This window comes from Puma concolor, chromosome C2 (genome assembly GCF_028749965.1).
Source record: "Puma concolor isolate L17-30 chromosome C2, mPumCon1.1.hap2, whole genome shotgun sequence".
Classification (NCBI taxonomy): Eukaryota; Metazoa; Chordata; class Mammalia; order Carnivora; family Felidae; genus Puma; species Puma concolor.
This window is the reverse complement of record NC_141675.1, coordinates 91361635-91382527: the sequence shown is the minus strand read 5'-3', so window position 1 is coordinate 91382527 and position 20893 is coordinate 91361635. Positions and strand designations below refer to the sequence as shown.

Genomic DNA, 20893 nt, shown 5'->3' with positions numbered 1-20893 from the left:
CAGAGACCCCAAGATCTACCACACCCCACAGGCTCCCACAGGCTCTGGACTCATGATGTTAACAGGAACCCAATAAGAAAATTCCAAAGCAGAAGGATTACTATGTCCCCTGAGCTCTCTGACTGGGCTCTACCCAGGTCTGAGGACACTGCTACTTCATTTGTCCCAGTAAGCACAAGGGATTCCAGGACCCAGGGCCCAGGAAGGCTCTCTTCCTCCTCCTTACCACTAGGATCACAGGGTTTACAGACTGGCCTACAAGTAGAACTCCCTGGGAGCCCAAGGAGAACTGACCCAGTCAATTAAGTTGGGAAATTGCTCTCTGAATTTGACATGTCCATCAACTCATCTCTCTCTCCCTCTCTGGCTTGGTGGACTGAGGCTTCAAGGTTTTTCCTTAATCCATCATAAACTATACTGGGCTTCTCCCACTTCAGAGGCGTATTCATTTCTCAGTCATTTTCAGCTTTATTAAACCAAGCCTTATAAATACCTCATAAAACAGCCCTCGTTACTACTCTCCTGCTGGGCTCATGCATTTCCACCCTGGAGCGGTTGCCTAGAAGAGCTGCTAAGGGAATGGGCAGAAAAATCTCCTATTGTGTTGCCTTTGGTATACCTTGTGTCCCTACTTAGGGTTTTGCTTGTCCCTAATTTATTTTCCAAAAAGTATGTACATATACTCACAAGTGGAAAGATCCCCTCTATGAAAGTCAGGCTCTATGTGGGTCATTTTCTCCACCCCGAGAAGACCATCTATTAGTCCAGTGCATTGCTCTGATTGCTCTAACCCACACCAAGAGGAGCCCACACACATATGCACAAAGACAGAATTACATTTGGAGACTGGATATCATCTTTAATAATGCCACAGCCCAACATCCTTTTTGTTACTGTAGCATGTTGTGAGTGTTTGTGTGTGTGTGTGTATGTGTGTGTGTGTGTGTGTGTGTTCCTGAACAGATGAAGGGCCAGCAGAGACTCCCAAGCAGGTCTCAGCCAACAGCTCTACTAAGCAGCAGCTGGAAGACAGTCTCCATAGTGGCACGGAGGCTGGACTCCTGCTTCCCTTTCTCTTGGGCCACCTGTTGTGCATTCTGATGGTAAAGCTGAGGCCTGTGCCAGCCCAGATTAAAGGGCTTCTTAGCAAAGTTCAATCTTCAGTCCCCAGCCCTCACTGCCTCTGACCAGAGGGATGTCCCTGGGGAAAATACAGACTGCTAGGCAAAGGTGGACAACCTGGGCCAGCCTTGGCCCCCAGGTCACACTGGGGCAGCACCACAGCGGCCCAGCCCTGGGTGGAGAATCCAGAGCTTCTGGGGCCATTTGATTAGTTCCTCTCAGAGATAATCAGGATGTAGCCTACGCCCTTCCTGAGGCCAGCCAGAGAGGGACAGCCTTGGCCTGTGATGGCCACATGAGCGTCATTTCCAACCCAAACCTAAGAGCCTGCTGTTCGGCCATCTCCACTCTCCAGTTCCTCGCACACCCAGTAGGTCCACAGCCCAGACAAGGCAGGGGATATCAGCACGGTAGTGAATTGCAAGGAGGCCATGAGAGACCTGGGCTGTGCTGGAACTGCAGCCACGTGCCAGCCTGAAGCCAGCCCTCTCCCCCATGGTCACCGCCAGCCAGAGCTCTTTGAAGTCGGATGGGACCCCCACAGGCAAGGCAGCAAGTTCTTGGCCTGGTGCAGAAGGAGAAAACCAAACTGGCTCCACCGTCCCATTTCCACCTGCTCTGTGCCTTAAAAAGGCAAGGAGCCCAAGTCCCCAGGACAGTGTTATCAGCTGTTGGGGAAGCACCGTTGTCCAGGTGAGGCCTCAGGCCGGAAGCTGTGTTTGTTCAGCGGGCTGGGATAGTAGGTGGTTGTGTACACATTGGTCTGCTGCAGTGGGTAGAAATTGGCTCTGTCATCAGGAATCAGGTTATTCTTGTTCAGGGTCTGTGGAAGAAGGTAGGAACCAGAAAGAAAGGGGTGAGGGAGGGATGGGGAAAGGCGACAGGCCAGGGCAAGGAGATCAGGGACCGGCCAGTGAAAAAACATTCTGGCTGCTGACGCAGCTCACGATACCCTGTGCCCTCCCGAGTGCCCAGCCCAGTCATGCCCAGCTCAGGGCCAGAACCACTGCCCCCTTTACCCTGCACTCTGCTTCTACAGGTAGGCTCCCACCTTGAACTCCATAGGCGTGTACTTCTCGTTCTTGGGGGTGCCCCCACCCTTGTAGTGCAGGTGGTTGGGGGTGGCAGGATGGACGAGTGTGGATTCCTGGGACTGGCGCTGGCAGTGCTGGCAGGACAGGTACACCGCCAAGGTCAGCAGCCCAGAGCCCAGGAAGCAGGAGACACCTGTGGCTACCAGGTGGATAAGACTGAACCCTGGGAGAGGCAGAGGCAAGTGGTAAGGAAAGGGCCACTGCGGAGAGAAAAGACTCCTGACTGCCTCCCAGCAGGACATCTAAAGAAAGGGCTTTGAGGCCAGAGCCCCGGAAAACAGGAAGGCGGGGCAGCCTGCCACCAGGGGCCTCTCTTACGGGACACCTCTGGTTTAGGTCAGAGGAGGCAACCACAGGGTGTGGAGTTGGGTGACTCTTCTTGAATACAGACTTGGTGACCGCTGGCTAGTTGGGGGGCATGGATGGAACCTCCCAGCCCCCGCCCCCACACATGGTCTAAAGCAGCCAGGACCTCCACAAGGTTTGTCTCTCTGGAGCAAGAAGTTGAGAAACTCCAGATTTCAGGGTAGGGCTGGTCTCCTCCTTGGGGAGGAGAGGTAGAAAGCATCACGAGGTGGGGCAGGTTCCTTTTACCTCCACAGCTGGTGGCCTCCTCCATGCTGGAGGCAGGCAGGATCACTGCAGGAAGACAAACAGAGAGGGTGTTGGGGCAGGGAGGAAAGAAGGGTCCCTCTTGGTCTAGGTATATCTTTAGGAAGACCCGTGGGTCAGCGCTGAGCTGTGGGACGGGGCCTGGGGCCTTCATTCCACCCTGTCCCCACTCTCTGAGAATGGGGGGTCAGCCCATTCTCTAGGTGAGAAGGGGCAAAAGCTCAAAGTGTGTGCCCCTCCCACTCTGGTGTTTCATCCTGGACCCACCAAGATTCTTCAGAAGGATAAGGAAGTTGGGGACACAGGGTAGGAAGGGTGGGTGTGAAGGTGCTGGCTTGAGGACCTACCAGGAATCTCGCTGTAGGGGCAGGGGCGGCTCTGGCTGCTGTTTCCAGCACAGGTGCTGGGCCCTGGGACCAGCTCCTCACAGTGCCGGCTGCGGCTTTGGACTCCGTCCTCAGTGCATGCACTCCACTCAGACCACGGTGACCAGCCTTCTGTGGGTTGTGGGCTGGGATGAAGTTAACCGCTCTGGGACCCCCTGGTGGGGATCCAAGGGATCCATGGTGCTCCCCAGCCCTGGCCGGATGTTCTCAATACCTGGGCAAGCCTGTGTAGCACACAGCGCCTCCTCTGTGTGCAGACCAAGACAGATGTCCTCACCCGGGGAGGGCGCGGGGCTGGTGCAGGAACGTGTTCGTTGATAGTGGCCTCCACCACAAGACGCTGAGCATGGGGACCATGAAGTCCAGCAGGACCAAGCACCCCGCACTGCAAGTGGACAGGGTGTGTGATGGGGGCTGCAGGTGAAGGCACAGCCCGAGACAGTCTTCTACCTTATGGCACGCTAGGCCACCCTGCCCTGGGCCACCCTGACCCCATCATTTGCACCACCCCACAGCCTACTGTTAAGGATTGCCCCTATCCCCTCAGGGGTGCAGTGGGGAAATGAGGCTGCAAAGGAGACATCAAAAACCAACTCCACCTCAAATCAAGCTCCTTAGCTAGCTAACCTATTAGGGACAGAGAAGAGAGTGACACGGAGGGTGAGAAAAGGCCCTGCTCTGTGGGACAAGCCACTGTATCCAAGTTCAGGGCACAAACTTGCTCTAGGGCCCAGTGGACAGAGTTGCCAAAAAACAAAAACAAAACAAAACAAAACAAACAAACAAAAAACAAAAACAAAAAACGAGGAAGACAAGGTCCTCTGGGCATGAGCCTAGGGGATCTCCTAGATGGGGATTCCTAAGCGGAAGGTCACCTGGACAAGCCTGGGGATTGCAGTCCTGGTACTCGGCAGCGTCGCCCACGCATGGCAGGCCTCCGTTGCGGGGCTCCGGGTTCGTGCACGTTCTCTTGCGGACACGGAAGCCCAGCTCGCAGTCCCGGGAGCAGGACGACCAGGGGCCCCACGCGGCCCAGCCCCCGCTCACAGAGTGCGGGGAAGTGGCCCCGCTGCGCAGGAGATCCTCCACCAGGGCTGGGTGGGGCACGGGTGGGGAGACTGGCCTCAGCGACAGGACACCCAGCGGCCCCCACTCCCTCCCCACACACAGTCCTTCTGGCTCCTTCCAGACCCCGCGATTCACTGCCCCGAGCTCCACCCGACCCCGGCCTCCCCCAGCCCCGCGCCAGCACTCTGAGCCTGGGAGGGAAGGGGCCCGCACGGCGCTGTACCATCGGTGTCGCAGGCGCCCGAGCCATCCGCGGGGCAGGTTCTGGTCTCCGTCCTCCTCCGGCCAAACTGCAGGCCGTGGGGGTCGGGCAGGGGCGCGCGGCACGTGAAGCGGAAGCGTTGCTCCTGCCGCGCCCCGCCCTGAGTCACGTTCACCGGCAGCCAAGGCGTCCAAGGGGTGTTGCGCCGCACTTCGGGGCAGCCCTCTGGGTTGCACGTCTTGAACTCCTTCGGGATGGGAGCACGTACTGTCTCGTGACCTACAGCCCCAGGCCGGCCCTGCGCCCCCTCCCGCTCTCCCCTTGGTGCAGGCCCTCCTGCCCGCGCCCCCTCTTCAGGCCCTCACCACGCCACAGCCTGGGCAGGAGTTGCCGTTCTCACAGGACCGCCGCCGCGATTGCACGCCGCCCCCACAGTTGCTGCTGCACTTGCTCCAGGAACCCCACGACGCCCAGAAGATGGGCACCGGGCAAGGCGTGTTTTCGTTACAGAACCTGAGGGGAAGGGTGTGTGTTGGGGGCGGGGGAGAGCAGGCAGCCCCTTCCCTAACAAGAGGTCACTGGGCGTGCAAGCCCGGGAAGGTCAAGAATCCACCGGAACACTCGGAGAATCCAGGCCAGTTTCTAGGAGGCCGGGGAGGTCTGGGATCTCAGGGCTAGCCTGCGTCTGAGGAACCTCTGGCCACACCCTCGCTCACCGCTCCTCCCGGCTCTTGCCCACGCAGATTCGGCCCCCGTGGCGGGGAGCAGGGTTGCTGCAACTTCGCTGGCGGACCTGGAATCCGATCCCACAGGACGTGCTGCACAGGGCCCACGAGGACCACGGCGTCCACGCCCCATTCCTGGTGGGGTCAGAGGGGACAGGGACAGATGACGCTCTGAGTCCTGGCTACCCAGATGTAGTCTGTCTCTGGGCAGGTGGGTTTTATGTTGTCTGGAAGTTGTCAGACAGTGACACAGAAAATATCAGCTCCTAACCAGGCCGTCTCAGGCAGACTTATTTATGTGATCATTTGTTTCTTCATTCCCCAAACATGTGTTGAGAACCTTCTTCCATATATCAGGAGGTGCTCTGGGCTAAGGGCATAGAGATAGGGCATAGGGCATGGAGATACTCACACAGCAAAAGGACACATTCTCTAGAGAAGGCCCCAGTTGCCTTTACAATAGGCAACATTTGTTTCAGCCTTCTTCGTTGTCCAAGCCTTGCACTCAAACCCATGCTCTCTCCCCTGTTCTACATCAACACGCGCTTCGCTCCAACCTCCTCCGACACTATTCACTGTTGTCTACTTTGATTCCAGTTTTCAAGTTCTGGCTGTACCGCTTACTGGCTGTATAAGCCTGGACAAGTTACTGAAAATTTCTGTGCCTTGCAATAATACTCTTATCATTAAAGTAAGGATAATGATTGTATTCCTACCCCCATGAGGTTGTTTTGACAGTCAAATCAATAAACATATATAGAATTGAGTTATTCTAAAAGAGTTCAAGGTTGCACCTAGAGTGGCATTTCAGGATTGGCACCCGGTCTGCCTACTTTACTAACATCCCCTGCTGTCCCTTGTGTTTGGAACAGCAAGGCTTACTGAGGCTGTCGTCTGTGACTCCTGTGCCTGTACAGCCTTCCTCTTTGTATCAAGAGCCCCCACGAGGCAGAGACTTCTCTCCCACTAGAGTCGAAACTCCCCCAAGGCTCATGCTTTAGCTACCTTTCCAGTCCCCTGCACAGCTCTGAAGTGGTTTCTGTCTCTTTGTGGGAACACCTGCCTGAAGATGCCCCATTTCCTCTATTCCACCCTCCTCCAGTCCAAGGCAGGCAGCCACCACCCAAGTCCTGTATCCTCATATACCTGGAACAGTTGGCAATGTGGATGGCTGGCCCCAGGCAGTCTCGGCCCCCACAGCGTGGTCGGGGGGAGTCACAGGCTCGGGCCCGACAAAGGCAAGAGCCCGAATTGTCCCCATCTAAGTGCTCACATGGTTGCCATGGTGACCACTGGCCGAAGCCCCCATCCCGAGTCACATTCCGCACCTGCAAATACATAGCAAACAGGTCACACAAGTCAGGGATAGGGAAGGCACCAGGTCCCAGGGGATATGGGGATTCTGATGGACAGTCACAGCCTGAATTAGGGGGAGAGGTCCCAGGTGGGGAGCATGAAAGGGTTCTCACAGGACACGTGGTTATGTTCTGCGTCCAGAGGCTCATGTTGGAGCTGTCCTCAAGCGTGCTGCAACGTTGCTGCTTCCCGTCCCAGCCGCAGTATGGGTCCCGTGCCCCCAGGCATGCCCTGCCAGACAGAGGTCCTGAGACTCAAGCCAGCTGCCTCTCAGTCTCACCTGTATCCCATTAACACACCTAGGTACTCTCCTCTGGGTGCCCTTATCCATCCAGTCGCCCTTCACAGCAATAACTAAGCTCATTGAACACTTACTGCGTGCCGGAAATCCTTTAAAACACTTTACAAGCATGAATTAATTTAATACAGCAACCCAATGAGGAAGGTACTGTTATTATCCCCACGATATATGCAGGAAACCCAAAGAGCTGGACAAGGATTAAAACCCATGCCTTCCAGAGCCCACACACTTAACCTCGCCTTCCCCAAGCCTGGGTGCCCCATTCTCTTCATCTAGGTCCACTGGAGAGGATGCGGTAAACAGAAATCCAAAGTAGTGTCTGTCAGACACTATAATAGAGTCCTAAAACATTAATGATGGAAAGCATCTTAGAGACGGTCTGGCCCAGTGGTTCTCAACCCTGGCTGCACATTAGAATCACTAAAGAAGCTTTCAAAAAATATTGATACCCCCCCGACCCCAACAAAAATCTCTGGGGATAGGGAGGTTTTTAAAAGTTCCCAGGTGATTCTAATGGGACCCAAGTTGAGAGTTACTGGGATCCACAGTACAACCTTTTTGTTGTACAAAGGAAGAAACAGAGAGAAGGAAGAGGAGTTTCCCCGAGATCACACAAATTGCACACGGCAGAGCTGGGGCTAGAACCTAGACTTCCTGACCACGCTTTTCCCACCACGCTCCTCCTTCCCAGCTGGAGGCTGTGTCTGACTTCACACACTGAGCGCACATAGGCCCATGCCTTAAAACACAGGCACAGGGTCAGGGAACACCTAGGCATAGTTCAAGGTCGCCTGGGGCATCCACATGCTTGTGCTGCTCAGGGGCAGGAACCAGAGTCCAGTGTGTTAGCATCATGAGAATGAGCTCAGACTGCTGGGAGAGGGGTCACACATCCCAGGTCCCCCTTCCTGGTCCCTCAGGGTTGGCCTATCTGCAATGACCCAGAAAAGGTAATTGATCACACACCAATGAATGCACCAAGTGCTGCTACTTCTCATATTCTAGGCCTCCTCTCTTCCCTCTCTCTTTCAGACTTACTCATTGTATCCTTTACAGTTTTTTTTTTTAACAACAACAACAACAACAAATTAAATCTCAGGGTGCCTGGCTGGCTCAGTCAGAAAAGCAACACTTGGGGCGCCTGGGTGGCACAGTCGGTTAAGCGTCCGACTTCAGCCAGGTCACGATCTCGCGGTCCGTGAGTTCGAGCCCCGCGTCAGGCTCTGGGCTGATGGCTCAGAGCCTGGAGCCTGTTTCCGATTCTGTGTCTCCCTCTCTCTCTGCCCCTCCCCCGTTCATGCTCTGTCTCTCTCTGTCCCAAAAATAAATAAACGTTGAAAAAAAAATTAAAAAAAAAAAAAGAAAAGCAACACTTGATCTCAGGGTGATGAGTTTGAGCCCCCGTGTTGGGTGTAGAGATAACTAAAAACAAACAAACAACAAATATGTAAAAATAATCAAATATCTACTAGTAAGCCTTCAAGGAGGAAAAAAAAGAGTATGGAAAACATTTTAAGGTTATTTATTTATTTTGAGAGAAACAGAGAGAGCACAAGTCAGGGAGGGGCAGAGAGAGAGGCAGACAGAGATCCCAAGCAGGCTCTATGCTGTCAGCACAGAGCCTGATGCAGGGCTCAACCCACAAAACCGTGAAATCATGACCTGAGCCAAGATCAAGTCAGACGCTTAACAGACTGAGCCACCCAGGCACCCCGAGTGTGGAAATTATAGAATCAGGATTTGCTGTTCATTGCTAAGCAAAGAGAGCATCAGACTCTGGCACCTGAAGGAAGTTCCCTCCAATACCCAGAGAGCCCACTGCCGACCCCAGGGGATACCCTGGATCCTTTCTGCCTCCTTTCCCCAGCTTCCACCCTTTTTCCTAGGCCTGGCTGCTCCACTGCAGTGGGTCTGCAAGAGCGGGTCTAGAGAGAGCACTGGGACTGGGGGCAGAAATTGGAAGTTAGGAAGCAGAAAAGCTTTCAGGTAAAGGAGGTTCTGGATGGCAAGGAGGGTGGGAGAGTCCACACCATGACGTGACACTACAGAGTGATTTCTGATTGGCCAAAGGGGCCAAGGGTTAAAGGAATACATGAAAGAGTCAAGGGGTTGCTCTTTTCGGTGTTTTCAGGATAGAATCTCTCTTTTCACTTGAAGCTTCAGGGAAAGTCTCCTGTCAGGTGAGTTCTTTATTTTCAGTGGTTCAACAGACTGTGTCAGGTTCCAGGGACAAAAGAGCTTATATGAGAGACCTTACGAAGAAGAAGAGGGTTGAGGCTTCCCCTTGTTGCCAGAGAAGGTTGAAGAAGACAATGATGCCCCTTGCTCAGGCAGCCCCTGGCCTCATGTAAGGGAGGTGATGCCTTGGGCTTCAATGGGCGAGGGCCTTGATGGACCCCAGTAAGCACACTCTGGCCCACCCAGAAATCCAAAACGTTCATCTGTTACTCAAGAATCTGTTTCCATTTTATTCACTCAAGAACAATTTGTGTAAATTGTACAATATAAGTGTGTTCATATTTTCATTGGGAATCCAAAGGTTTGATTTGGGGGTGTTTCACCAGCAGAATGAATCAAACTAGACATCATGGGACTAAATGCAGTACATATGCAAAGTAGTCCCAGCAGCATGTGGTTTTGAGATTCTGCTCCTCTGGCTGACATTTGAACCAAATTTGCTGCTAGCAAATTCAACCAATCAGAACTCAATAAAACCCACTCCTGAGGGTATTTCCCTCAGCTCTCAGAAGGCAGTATCAAACTCTAGAAGCAGCTGATGTGGCACTTTGTAAGCTATATAAATTAAATGGAAAAAAAGCCATGACTAGTGATTAATAATAATAATAAATAAGATTCTATTCATCAAAAACAAATGTCTGCCAGTAGAGAATATGGATAAAAGCGAAAATCTGAATCGGTTTATTCAAGATAAAAGCAGTAGATACTGGAAGATTGCAATTTGCCTCTTGCTACTTCTTTCATCTAGGGTCTAACCAGTTCTAGAACAATTGTTTCCAGTTTTGACTGCAAATTAGAATCTCCTGGCGATCTTTTTTAAAAGCTTCAGCAAACAAAATAAAAAACCCACCTATATCTGGGCCTTCTGGATCAGAGGAGGCCCAGGCACTGGAATCTTTTAAACACTCCCCAGGTGATTCTAAAGTATAGCATGGTTGTTCATTGCTTTTCTAAGGCTACATTGGTCAGGGTTCTTAAGCTAAGAGATGAAATGTCTTGTCTTTCCAATCCATGACAGAATAAGAAAAGAATAAGGATGGAAGAAAAACACAGATTGGATGCTGGCCCCAACCCCCTACCTCCCACCCCTGGCCTGCTTAGGCTCCCTCGCCCTCTCAGCCTGTTCTCAGTTCTCCCAGAGAGGAGACTAGATTCTCCACAGATACACCTGCCCCTGCCCCTGCCCCTGGCTCTGGCTGCCTGAGGAAGCTTGCACGACTCCCTTGGAGCCAATGCTTGAGCTCTCTCCTTGTCCACATTTGCTGCTTTGGGCCAAAGACCACTCCAAAGCTTACAGAGCAGGGAATGTTCTTAAGAAAATTAAAGCTCCAAGGAGAGAATTAAAGTGTGTCCGACTGTAAGAATGGGTAGCAATTGAGAGTTCCTTCCATAGAAGCAGCCATTAGACCGATAATATATTACCATGTCTTTTTTACTGCAGTGTCTTAAGCAGCCATTACAAAAGGGAACAGGTTCATTCCATGGGCTGGGAGGCAGGACAGAGATGGATGGTGGAAGTTGGAAGCAGGCGGATTCCAGAACCCTGCAGCAATAGTTTCACAATGGGAGCTGTCCAAGGTGGAGCTGGAGAGCAAGTGGCCATTATTTAAGATGGCAGTGGAGGAAAACCCAGATTTCCTGCCTGGGAGGGAGGTGGGAAGGAGATACTCTGATCCACGTTCCTGAGTGAGCTGGGGTAGGCACCCCCACGCCTCCTCCAGTGCCTCATGAAGGGCATGCTGGAAGGAGGAAGGGGGTGGTTCATGCACAAAGCATCTGCTTTTTAGAGCCAGTCAGCAGCTGATTCCCTCTGTTCCACCTCTTGTGAGCCCTGGTCTCTCTCTGGCCAGGCCAGGATCCTGGTCATGCCCTATGGGGCTGAGATTTGCCTGAGTGAAAGGAGAGGGCTGGAGACAAGCCCCTGGATTCCGGGCACAGGAGGGAGCGTGAAGAGGCCTCTGCGCATCCATCCTCACCCTCCTGCCAGTTCTGTTAGGAATGAGGAAAAAGGCATGAAATGTCTATCCCGGGACACAGTAAACCCGTGTGACAATCTGCCCCACAATAGCACAGATTCTCATATAGTGTGATAGTTGGCTTCCAGGCTCTGGAGTGCATGGATTGGTGGCTACACAGCCTCACCCTGGTCATTTTATTAACTTTGCAATAATGAGACCTCACATTTTCAGGTCCACCTCTAGTTTTATGGCAGGATCTCACTGTACACATCAAAGGTTCAGATCCCAAATTCAGGAGTTCAAACAGGGTGAAAGTATCAGATTCCAAACTGACTTCTTTCTCCCTTGCTGTTCCACCTGGCCATGCTCTGCACCCTCCCTGTCCCCTCTCTGCAGCACCATGTGAGTGGTGAAATGTCCCAGCGTCTTCCTTCCTCTGGTTCCACTGCAGACCCCATTACTTGATATCCAGCCTGGAGCCGCACTACCTCATGCTGGCCGACCATCTGACCCTCTACAGTGCTGCACGCCACTGTCTCCTTGATGGCTGTCAAACACCTATTCACACTGCCTGTCACTCCACTTCCCCCACTTCAGTGCCTATAGCCACAGATTGGGATCAAATCCTCCCTTGGCATTCTCAGCTGGCCTCAGTACTATTCCTCACTCCTCTCCTGCACCAACCTCCTCTCTCAGGCCAAATAATCAATCTGCTGATGGATCAGTCATGTGTGGAAGGCCATTTTGTGCCTGGGGCTGGGCATGGTCCCCTGGTGAAGTAGAAAAAGTACTGGGACAGTGAGTTTGCCTTCAAGGATTTACAACCTCTTAAAGAACAAGGCACATGTGAGGGGCACCTGGGTGGCTCAGTCGGTTAAGTGTCCGACCTCGGCTCAGGTCATGATCTCATGGCTCGTGGGGTTCAAGCCCCAAATTGGAATCTGTGCTGACAGCTCAGAGTCTGGAGCCTGTTTCGGATTCTGTGTCTTCCTCTCTCTCTGCCCCTCCCCCAGTAACACTCTGCCTCTCTCTCAAAAATAAATTAAAAAAAACAACAACAACAATCATTTAAAGAACAAGGCATATGTGAAAAGTTTAATAACAACACACGAGTTAAAGAAGAATACAAGATATGGGAGAAACACCGTCAGTAGACAGCCTATCATTCATGCCACGCAGTATTACCTGTACTCAATGTCAGAGATGCTGAGACTCCAGAGATCCCAGGAGGCTGCAGGGCCCCTAAATGCATTTGTGGAGATGGGAAAGGAATAAGGACACTAGCTACGACTTGTTGGGCTAGGCACTTCATGGATGTAATTCCCAATCCTTACAACATCTCTGCCAAAACCAACTATCATTTACTCCATCACAGTTTCCCCATTTTCCCCCGAGAGGAAAGCTCAACAGGTAAAGTAACTTGCTCAAGATGACACAGCCAGTAGATGACGGAGCTGAGGGAGAATCCTAGGCGTGTCCCATTCTGCCACGTAAGCCCCGCCTAGTATGCCTCACACGTCCAACACAGGGTGAGGTTCTCTCCCCAGCCAGACATCTACAGCTCTGAGGGAAATGAGAGTGTTCTAGGCCGTGTTCTTGCCTCTCCCCTCTCACACGGACAGCTTTGCAAAGTGCTCTGAGCGTGGGAGGGCTTAGTAAATGTTTGGTGTTTTGCTGACGGAGCCATGTGTTGAGACTGAGGGGAGCCTGAGTGTCTGCGCACTGCCCTCCCTTTCTTCCTCTCTGGCTGCCACACCATGGCCATCCAGTGTCCTCCCCTGCCCTCCAGACCTCTGCCCAGCTCCCAGCACACCCCACAGGGGCTGGAGAACGACCCTTGGCAGCAGGGATACCATTTGTCTCTAAACTCTCAGGACAGATGGGCACAGCCAGGAGGTTTCTGTGTTGCAAAGGCCACAGGAGCCCATGTGGCTGTGGCTATGCCAGCCCAGGCAGCCTTTGATTACCTCAAAAATGAGGGGGCACAGCTCAGGGGAGCTTCACGTGATAGGCATCTGAGATGCATTTCTATTTGGCTTTGGAATAGGCTTTTTGTTTTCCCCCCTAAATGCCAGTGCCGTTATTGCCAAATTTGTGAATCCACTTGAAGCTAAGGTCTCAGAAGCAGTTGGGAAGCAAACACAACAAACAACTCCACATGGCTCCTCACCTCCACCCCACCCAAGCCAGTCCTCTCTGCCTCCTCTAAGTCAGGAAGGAAGAAAAGCAAAAACCTGGTGCTGACTCAAAAGTATCATCTCTCATCTCCCCCTCCACATCTAGGTAGTAAGTACTGTGGTTTCAAAGATAAAGACCTTTCTCTGAATTAAAGGGGCTGAGAATAAATCAGCTAAGCTAGAGCTGGCTGGGAGGCCTTAACTTTGGGGTTGACAACAGGGATAACAGCAGCCACCACCATTTGCTAAGCACACACTTTTCCCCCAGGCAGTGATAAGTGGTTCAGGCAGACTATCTCAATTAACCTTTACAAAATCCCTGCAGATATTTTATGAGAAGGAAACCAAGGTTCAGAGAGGTTAAGTGACTTGTCCAAAGGCAAATAAGGAGACTGGGTCAGGATGCCACCCTAGGTGGTTCCAAAGCTCTGCCTCTTAGGCGCCACCTCCGAGGTGCGATTGGCGGGCATAAGCCTCTGGAGGCCCGGAGCCCGCCCACCCGCCGTCCCGCGGCCCCCGCTTACCCCTGGCTGCGGTAGGCGGCGCACCTCTCCAGCGGGACCCGCAGCACGCCGTCGCTCAGCCCCACGAAGAGCGCCCGGGCGCTGTGCAGGATGCGGAGGCTGCGCAGGGGCTCGCGGCGCCCGGGGGGCAGGACGTGCAGCTCCTCCAGGTAGCAGCCGCGGAGGCTGCGGCTCGTCGTGGACAGTGCCTTGAGGATGGTGCCCGACTCTGCAGGGGCCAGATGCAGGTGGCCTTGAAGGACCAGCCCAGCCCCCGCCCCTCAACCTCTTCCCCACCGGGAGCCGGGCTGGACGGGGAGGCTCACCCGTGCCGATGTAGAGCACGTGGTAGAGCGTGTCCTTGGCCTGCACAAGGTCTACTACGAGGTGTGAGAAGCGCACGCTGTCCTGGGTGACACAGGGCTCGGGCGTTACCGGCTGCACAGCTTCGCTCATCAGGAAAAGGCGCTGTGCGTCCTGCAGGCTTCGCTCTGTCAGGTTCTCGTTGGGGCCCACCTCTGGCAGGGTGCCGCACTGCAGCGGGGAGGGGGTGGGGTCACACGGGCCCAGCCAACCGGCTGCCGCAGTCCCCTATCCCTCTCCTTCCTCATCGTAACCCGGGTGGCAGGTTCTGATTCTCCAATCCCGGCTCCCCACCCCCAACATCGCTGCGGCGGGGAGGGGGCGGCTGCAACCCCTTCCAGGGAGCCATACCTCTTTTTTGAGAACTAAGGGAACATGAGGCAGGGAAGATGGGGAGGAGGGACGTTCTGGGGATGGTGAAGAGGACGGGGAGATGAAATAGGAGCTGGGATTATCTAAAAATGAATCATTTGAGTGCCAAAAACAGTGTCCTGTGATTTTATGCTGTTGCTGTAGGGGCTCCTCCCCCATGCTGGGCCACAACCTGCCTTTCCTCTCGTGGGTTCCTACCAGCTCCAAGCTCTTATGCCTTCTAAACCCAAGCTGGAAGGCAACTACCATTTCTTGAGCACTTCTACAGTCCAGGCACTGTGTCAGGTACATATTAACCCTTGCATTTATCTTTGAGGTTGAGAGCATTATCCCTATGTACCAGAGAAGGGTAAAGAGGCTCAAGGAGGTTGGGTGACTTGGCCAAGGTCAAGATCACCCAGAGGGAGGGCTAGATCTGGGTCAGGATAATCCCACTGCAAATGGTGAGGTCTTCCCCTGCTCCATACTGCCCCGTGGGCAGGAAGTTGGATGGATGTGAAAGTCAACCACCTGTAGGTTCCTTTGCCTCATGGCTCTTTCCTCTTCTCCACCACAGCACTAGGTATGCTTTCATTACCCAACGGCTCGGCGCTGACCACTCCTGGCACTCAGACCCTCCAGGAATGAGTACCCAGGCTGGGGAGAGTATAAGCAAACTCCAGCTAAAATCCCCAAATTCTGGCCAGACAGCTTGTGAGTGCTCTCCTGGTCCCCTACATTGAGTCTCCCTGGGGGTGAGACATCACATTTAGAGATGGCTCAGAGCATGCTCCCTCGCTCTGCATCCTACCCACTCTCCCCTTCTCAGTCCACAGTCTTAGATGTTACCACCCTCTTAGGGAACTATCGCAGACGGCACAGATGGGTGCAGACCCGCAGGGGCAGGGTTGGTGTTCGTGCTGAGCAGCTGAGAGCCAGCTGGTGGCTGCTCGGCTAGGGAAAGGTGGTCTGTGAGGAGAGGGAACGGGGAGGAAAAGTTGTACCTGGAAGTTGGGGATGGGGTTAGCGATGGGGAGCCAGGCAGCCCTGGGGTTCTCCTGGGAGCGAAATGGGCCATTAAAAGCCTGGGAGATGGCACTGAGGTTGAAGGCGCAGACAGCAGAAGCGGCAATGCTGTTTCTGAAAGGCAAGAGATGGCGGGATGCTGCCCTCCCTGTGGGGCTCGATGCCTGTAACCCCCCCTCCCCCCCGCCAGCTGTCACGTCACACCATGGCCCGGCTCCGAGGCTGGCTGTGGACCTGGGTGAGCCTGGTGCTTCCCACACCATGGGGTGTCACAGGAGGAGGAGAATTCACCCTCAAACTCTGGAAACTCGGGGGGGGGGGGGAAGCCCCCTGACGAGAAGCACTGGGGGGGGGGGGGTCATTCTGTGCTACTTCCTCATCCCTTTCCCTTCTCCAGTGGGAGGCTCAAAAAAGTTAGTGTTTTTCAAACATTCCAGCCACAGCCCACTGTAAGAGATACATTTCATATTACAACTCAGAATAGCACACACATGAGCACACACATCTGTGAAGAATCTTCATGAAACAATACTTGCCCTTACTAAATACATTATTGTACTCTGATACTTTTATTCCATTCCATTCTGCTGTCTTCATTTTATTTTATTTTTAAAGCTGGTTATCAAACCACTGATTCATGCTGCATCCCACAATACCCTGAGCCGGATGACCTCTTAAGACCCTTTCAGTCCCAGAATTAGGTGTTTCTATGAGTCTGATGTGAACAGGTCACAGAGGCTACACCACTCCCCCAAATGTTTCCAGTTCTGTTCTCTGCATTTAGTCTGTGTCCACTTCCCCCCCGCCCCCATCTGGGGTCAGCCACCCTCATCTCCTGCTGGATGCTGTGTTGTCCTCTTGGCTGGCCTCCCTGTAGCCTGTTCAGTCTCCTGGAATCCATTCTCCACACAGCAGCCACAGCAAACATTTCAAAATGCACATCCAAGCTAGTCTCTGGTCAGCTTTAAGCCCTTCAATAATTTCCCCTTGCTCTTAGAATAAAGATCAAAACACTTAAGCAGTCTGTAAGGTCTTTGGGACATAATTCTTCTTGTCCCAGCCCCTCAGCCTCCTCTCCTGTTCTCCTCTTCCTCACCCTCCAGGCTCCTGTCATGCTGGTCTCCACTAAGTTCCTCAAACATTTCTTTCTTCCCACCCCCAAACTCTTTCCTAGTTAACTCTCATTCATCCTGTAGATGTCACTTCCTACAGGAAGGCTTCCCTGATCACCACCCCTCCACACTGGTAGAGGCTCTCAGCACACTGCCTTTGCCCTTTGTAGCATTTATCACAGTTAAAACTGGGTGTTTAATAACCACTATTTCTAGAATGTAAGCTTCTTAAGGGCAGAACCAGGTCTTTTTCTTAATGGCATCCCTGCTTCCCCCCCCACCCCCCACCATGACACACACCTGGCATGGAAAAGGCACACAATACATAAGCTCCTTACAGTCCATACCAATGTCATCATTTCCCCCGATGCCCCTCCAGAAGCTCCTGCCCTTTGCTCATGGCTGCCCACTTTCTGGTGCTGACTGCCAGGCTGGTCACTAAGTCCTGGCTATCAGCTCATGGCTGTATGGGCTATGCTGCATGTCTGTCCCTTGCCTTGGATAGCCTCTCTGTTCCTGTTTCCCAGCTTTCCTCCCATCCCTGTGCATCCCCTCAGACCGTCCTTCCTATAGCCAGCCTGGCCCTCATCCAATCCCTGCTACCTGGGGCCAAGGGTAAGCAAACACCAGTCTAGGGCGCATATGTTTCAGAGGTCCTCACAAAGAAGCCCCAGCAGCATCCTGCACTACAGATGTGTTCCTTGGTCTGTGCTGCCCATTCAGCATTCTGTATAAGAAAATCACCTGATTGGGTCAGCCTTTACACAGAAGGAGGCGGTGGGGGCAGGGTCTCATGATCTCCTTATACCCAGGAAACAAAAGGGGTTCTAATTCCCAGCCTGTGTTTCCCAGTGCCATCAGGACTGCCAGAAGACTCTGCTGGTTAGCTTTAGCAGGTTCACAGAGTCCTGAGGTGGAAGGGACCAGAAAGACTTCCCTCTGAGCTTGCCGGGCTTCCATCCCCTAGGAGGGCTATTTCCCTTTCACCACCAGCAATTTCTTCCTCCACAGAGCCATAATCCAGCTCCATTTGCTTGCTTCAGATCTGGTCTAGGCCTGCCCTTCACGGCAATCTAGAATAAGTGCTTACCACTCCAGAGGCAGCAAGTCACAAGCAAGTAAGGAGTGCGTTATCTGGGAGCAAGTTAACCCTTAAGACCGGATGGAGTGCTGTTACACTCAGACTACCCAGGGCGGAAGGCACGCACTCCCCATCTTACAGAAGGAGAAACAAAGGCTCAAAGAGGGATCTGCCCACTCCCACCAGGCTGCGAGGACCGGAAGGGACGGCAGAGGGCAAGGGACTCACACGTTGGTGGTGAAGACCCCGTAGATGAGGTCCTGCTCAGGCAGGTGGAAGGCACTCTGCAGCTCGTTGTAGTAGAAGGGGACCTCGCCCGGGCGGGAGCAGTTGAGCCGGGCCTTCATGAACGTGGTCCACGTGTCCTCCAGCAGGAAGCGGCCGCCCACGTCATTCTTGCATACTCGGGCCACACGAGAATACACCGTGCGTCCGCAGTCATGCTCCACCGCGTTCTCCCGCAGGAAGAAGTAGGCGAACAGCCCGATGTCGTAGGCTGCCACAAAGTTTGGCTCTGGGAGGCAGAAGAGGAGGAGTGGGTCGGGCCAGCAGGGAGGAAGGGGACAGAGTCTGGAGTACCTACTACTTCCGTTTCCCCGGATGGGCATCCTGACACCCTGGCCAGCTTGGGGACCTGGGCGCTCTAACTAACCCTGTTCCTACCTCCAGTGCAAAGTCCAGGTATAATGATAGTTAACACGTGCTTCCAAGCACTCACTGCATACCAGACAATATTATAAGTACTTTATAGGATCCTCTTAGCAACCTATGAGCTAAGTGCTATGATTATCCCCCTGTTATGGATGAGAACATTGTGGCAGAGGGAGGTCAAGTACTTGCTCAAGGCCACACAGCCAGTCAGGGGAGAAGCTGGAATTCAACGCCAGGGGGTTGAAACTCATACCACCCTCTCCCAATCTATTCTTTTCCATAACCCTTTCTCCTAATTAATTCCTAACTCCTCCTCTGCCCTCACAGCCTCCCCTTCATCTGTTCTGGGTACTCAGGACATCTGTGGTTTCATCCGGAGTCCATCTCTGATGTGCTATGGTCCTTGGGCAAGTATCTCCCTGCCTCTGGGCTTTTTGATGAAGCAAGTGTGAGCCCTTTCAGAGGCTGGGAAGGAAGGAGGATTGATAGGGGTCAGGTGGGCTGGCTGGCAGGAGAACCCCCACCCCCAGGGCTGTGCCCCCTTACCATTGAGCCACTTGGAGTTATACTGGGCGGTGCGAAGAGGTGGCCCGCTGCCCAGGCTTCGGTAGATGGCGGGGTCCCGACCTGAGAAGTCGATGACGGTAGCCGCGTAGAGCTCCCCCTGAGAGGAGATGACAGCTGTGGAGTTGTGGCGCGGGTCGTAGGGGCAGCGGGCCACACCATTGATCTTCTCTATGGTCCGGCTGAGGTTCCCCACCTGGGGACGATGGGCAGATAGGGGCACTTTTCCCTGACACCCAGGGGCTCCCTGTTCTCCCCTGCCACCCCAGAGTTTGCTTCCTCCTGGGTTCCTGGTCTCTCGGGGCCTTTCTCTGTCTCCAACCTCTTCCTCACTCCCTCCCCCACACATAGCTCCCCTGAGGGAGCAGCCATCATGGAGGGGGGAGACTGAGTCACAGGAGCTCCATCTGCCTCTGTTCCCTGCATCCCAGTCAGAACCCTCCAAGGTGAGGCTGACTGATAAAATATAGCAGGCCCAGTTGAATTTTTGATGACTAATGAATAATTGTTTAGTATAAGTGTATCCCAAATCTCCCATGGGACATACTTACACTAAATATAATTTGATGTTTATCTGAAATTAAATTTAATTGGACATTCTTGTGTGTGTGTGTGTGTGTGTGTGTGTGCGCCTAAATTTGGCCACCCACCCCAAGGCTATGTAGTGCCTGGGAAAGACAGGAAAGACAACCTCTTGTGACCCCTTCAGTTTGTCTTGCCCTGAGGGGGCCCCACCTGTCTGCTGGAGCACACTGGGGAAAAGGCATTGGTCCCACACATGAACACTTTCCGGCCAGTGACAATCAGGACTCGCACGTAGTTCTGACATTCCTCCTGAAGCAAGAAGGGAAAGTAATAAAGGAACAAGAACACCAGGTGTGGGGCTGGGTGTCTTTCCCTCACACCACTGCCCCACAGACATTTGAAAGCACTCCCCTCTGCCCCAGATGTGCCCTGCTCTGAAGTTCAGGTTGCATCTGTGGACATCCCCTGCCTTCACATCTCCCTCCCAGGCCAGGTGGCTGCATCGCTGCCCAATCGGATCAGGGTGGGCTTCTCACACAGGCAGCCTCATGCCCACATGGTGACCCTCCATCCCCACAACCACACACCTGACAGCTCTAAGCCAGATGCCTGCACCCACCAGGGCCACATACCTCAGTCTTCCCTTTGCTTTGGCAGGAGCGACGCGTGTCCTCATTGGAGGCCCACTCTGTGGCCTGCGGGAGGAGCACACAGACATCATATGGCCGTGGCACTCACGGCCGGGGCAGGCAGCAGTCAGGGTTGGGAGTGGACCGGAAGCTGGGAAAGGGTCAATGACAGCCTGCAGGGTAAGGGTTCCCCTCGCCACATCTGCTCGGACCCAGAGGGCTGCCAGATCTCCTTACTCAGAGACCTTTAAGAAGGATGTGCCCTCAGTCCCTCCCCACCTGCCTGGGTCAGGGAGGCCTAGAGTAACAACTTCCTCATGCTGAATTACCCCCATGCAGCTCTGTCCCAGGACTCTCTGTCCTTCCTTCCCCAGGTCAGCCAGGGAGCTGAAGTGGCCAAGGACGACCTTCAGAACCACCCCAGACCCAGAGCCCGAGATGGAAAATGTGCTCCCTATGTGTCAGATGTCTCTCAAATGAATGGGAAGAAAGGCTAGATTTTGCAAACCTCAGAGATAGATCTATTTAATTTTCCCACTATTATCCTGCAAAGTGTTTTCTTTTTTTTTTCCTTAACAGATGAAGAAACTCAGATTCTGTGTGACTTACTGCTGCCATGTGCTAGAGCAGGAACTGGAACCCTCATTCTTGATTCAAAGGCTCTGTGTGTTTTTTCTCTTTATCTTGCTGTATCAGGACCTTGGGCTCCCTATTTATTTTTTTCTTTTTAAAAAAATTTATTGATTTATTTTGAGAGAGAGAGAGCAAGCGCATGCAAGTGGGGGAGGGGCAAAGAAAGAGGGAGAGAGAGAATCCCAAGAAGACTCTGCACTGTCAGCGCAGAGCCCA

The 20893-nt window shown here is 53.3% G+C and overlaps 1 protein-coding gene across 3 annotated transcripts in view; it reads right to left on the bottom strand.

The window, feature by feature from the left end:
- Positions 1-833: 833 nt before the first annotated feature.
- Positions 834-20893, bottom strand: part of SEMA5B (semaphorin 5B) — a 118660-nt gene continuing 98600 nt past the window's right edge. For 2 of the 3 annotated variants that reach the window (XM_086675241.1, XM_086675243.1), the window contains exons 5-22: positions 20048-20110; positions 19626-19724; positions 18873-19086; positions 17904-18189; positions 15461-15596; positions 14069-14276; positions 13764-13971; positions 6679-6796; positions 6356-6537; positions 5201-5344; positions 4850-4997; positions 4506-4731; positions 4090-4308; positions 3429-3599; positions 3176-3325; positions 2811-2855; positions 2174-2379; positions 834-1945 (exon numbers count right to left, since the gene is read on the bottom strand). In XM_086675241.1, the coding sequence (XP_086531367.1) occupies positions 1787-1945; positions 2174-2379; positions 2811-2855; positions 3176-3325; positions 3429-3599; positions 4090-4308; positions 4506-4731; positions 4850-4997; positions 5201-5344; positions 6356-6537; positions 6679-6796; positions 13764-13971; positions 14069-14276; positions 15461-15596; positions 17904-18189; positions 18873-19086; positions 19626-19724; positions 20048-20110 (2982 nt within the window). In that variant the 3' untranslated portion in view covers positions 834-1786. The remainder of the gene's footprint in view (positions 1946-2173; positions 2380-2810; positions 2856-3175; positions 3326-3428; positions 3600-4089; positions 4309-4505; positions 4732-4849; positions 4998-5200; positions 5345-6355; positions 6538-6678; positions 6797-13763; positions 13972-14068; positions 14277-15460; positions 15597-17903; positions 18190-18872; positions 19087-19625; positions 19725-20047; positions 20111-20893) is intronic. The other variant, XM_086675242.1, reaches the window with a different exon arrangement.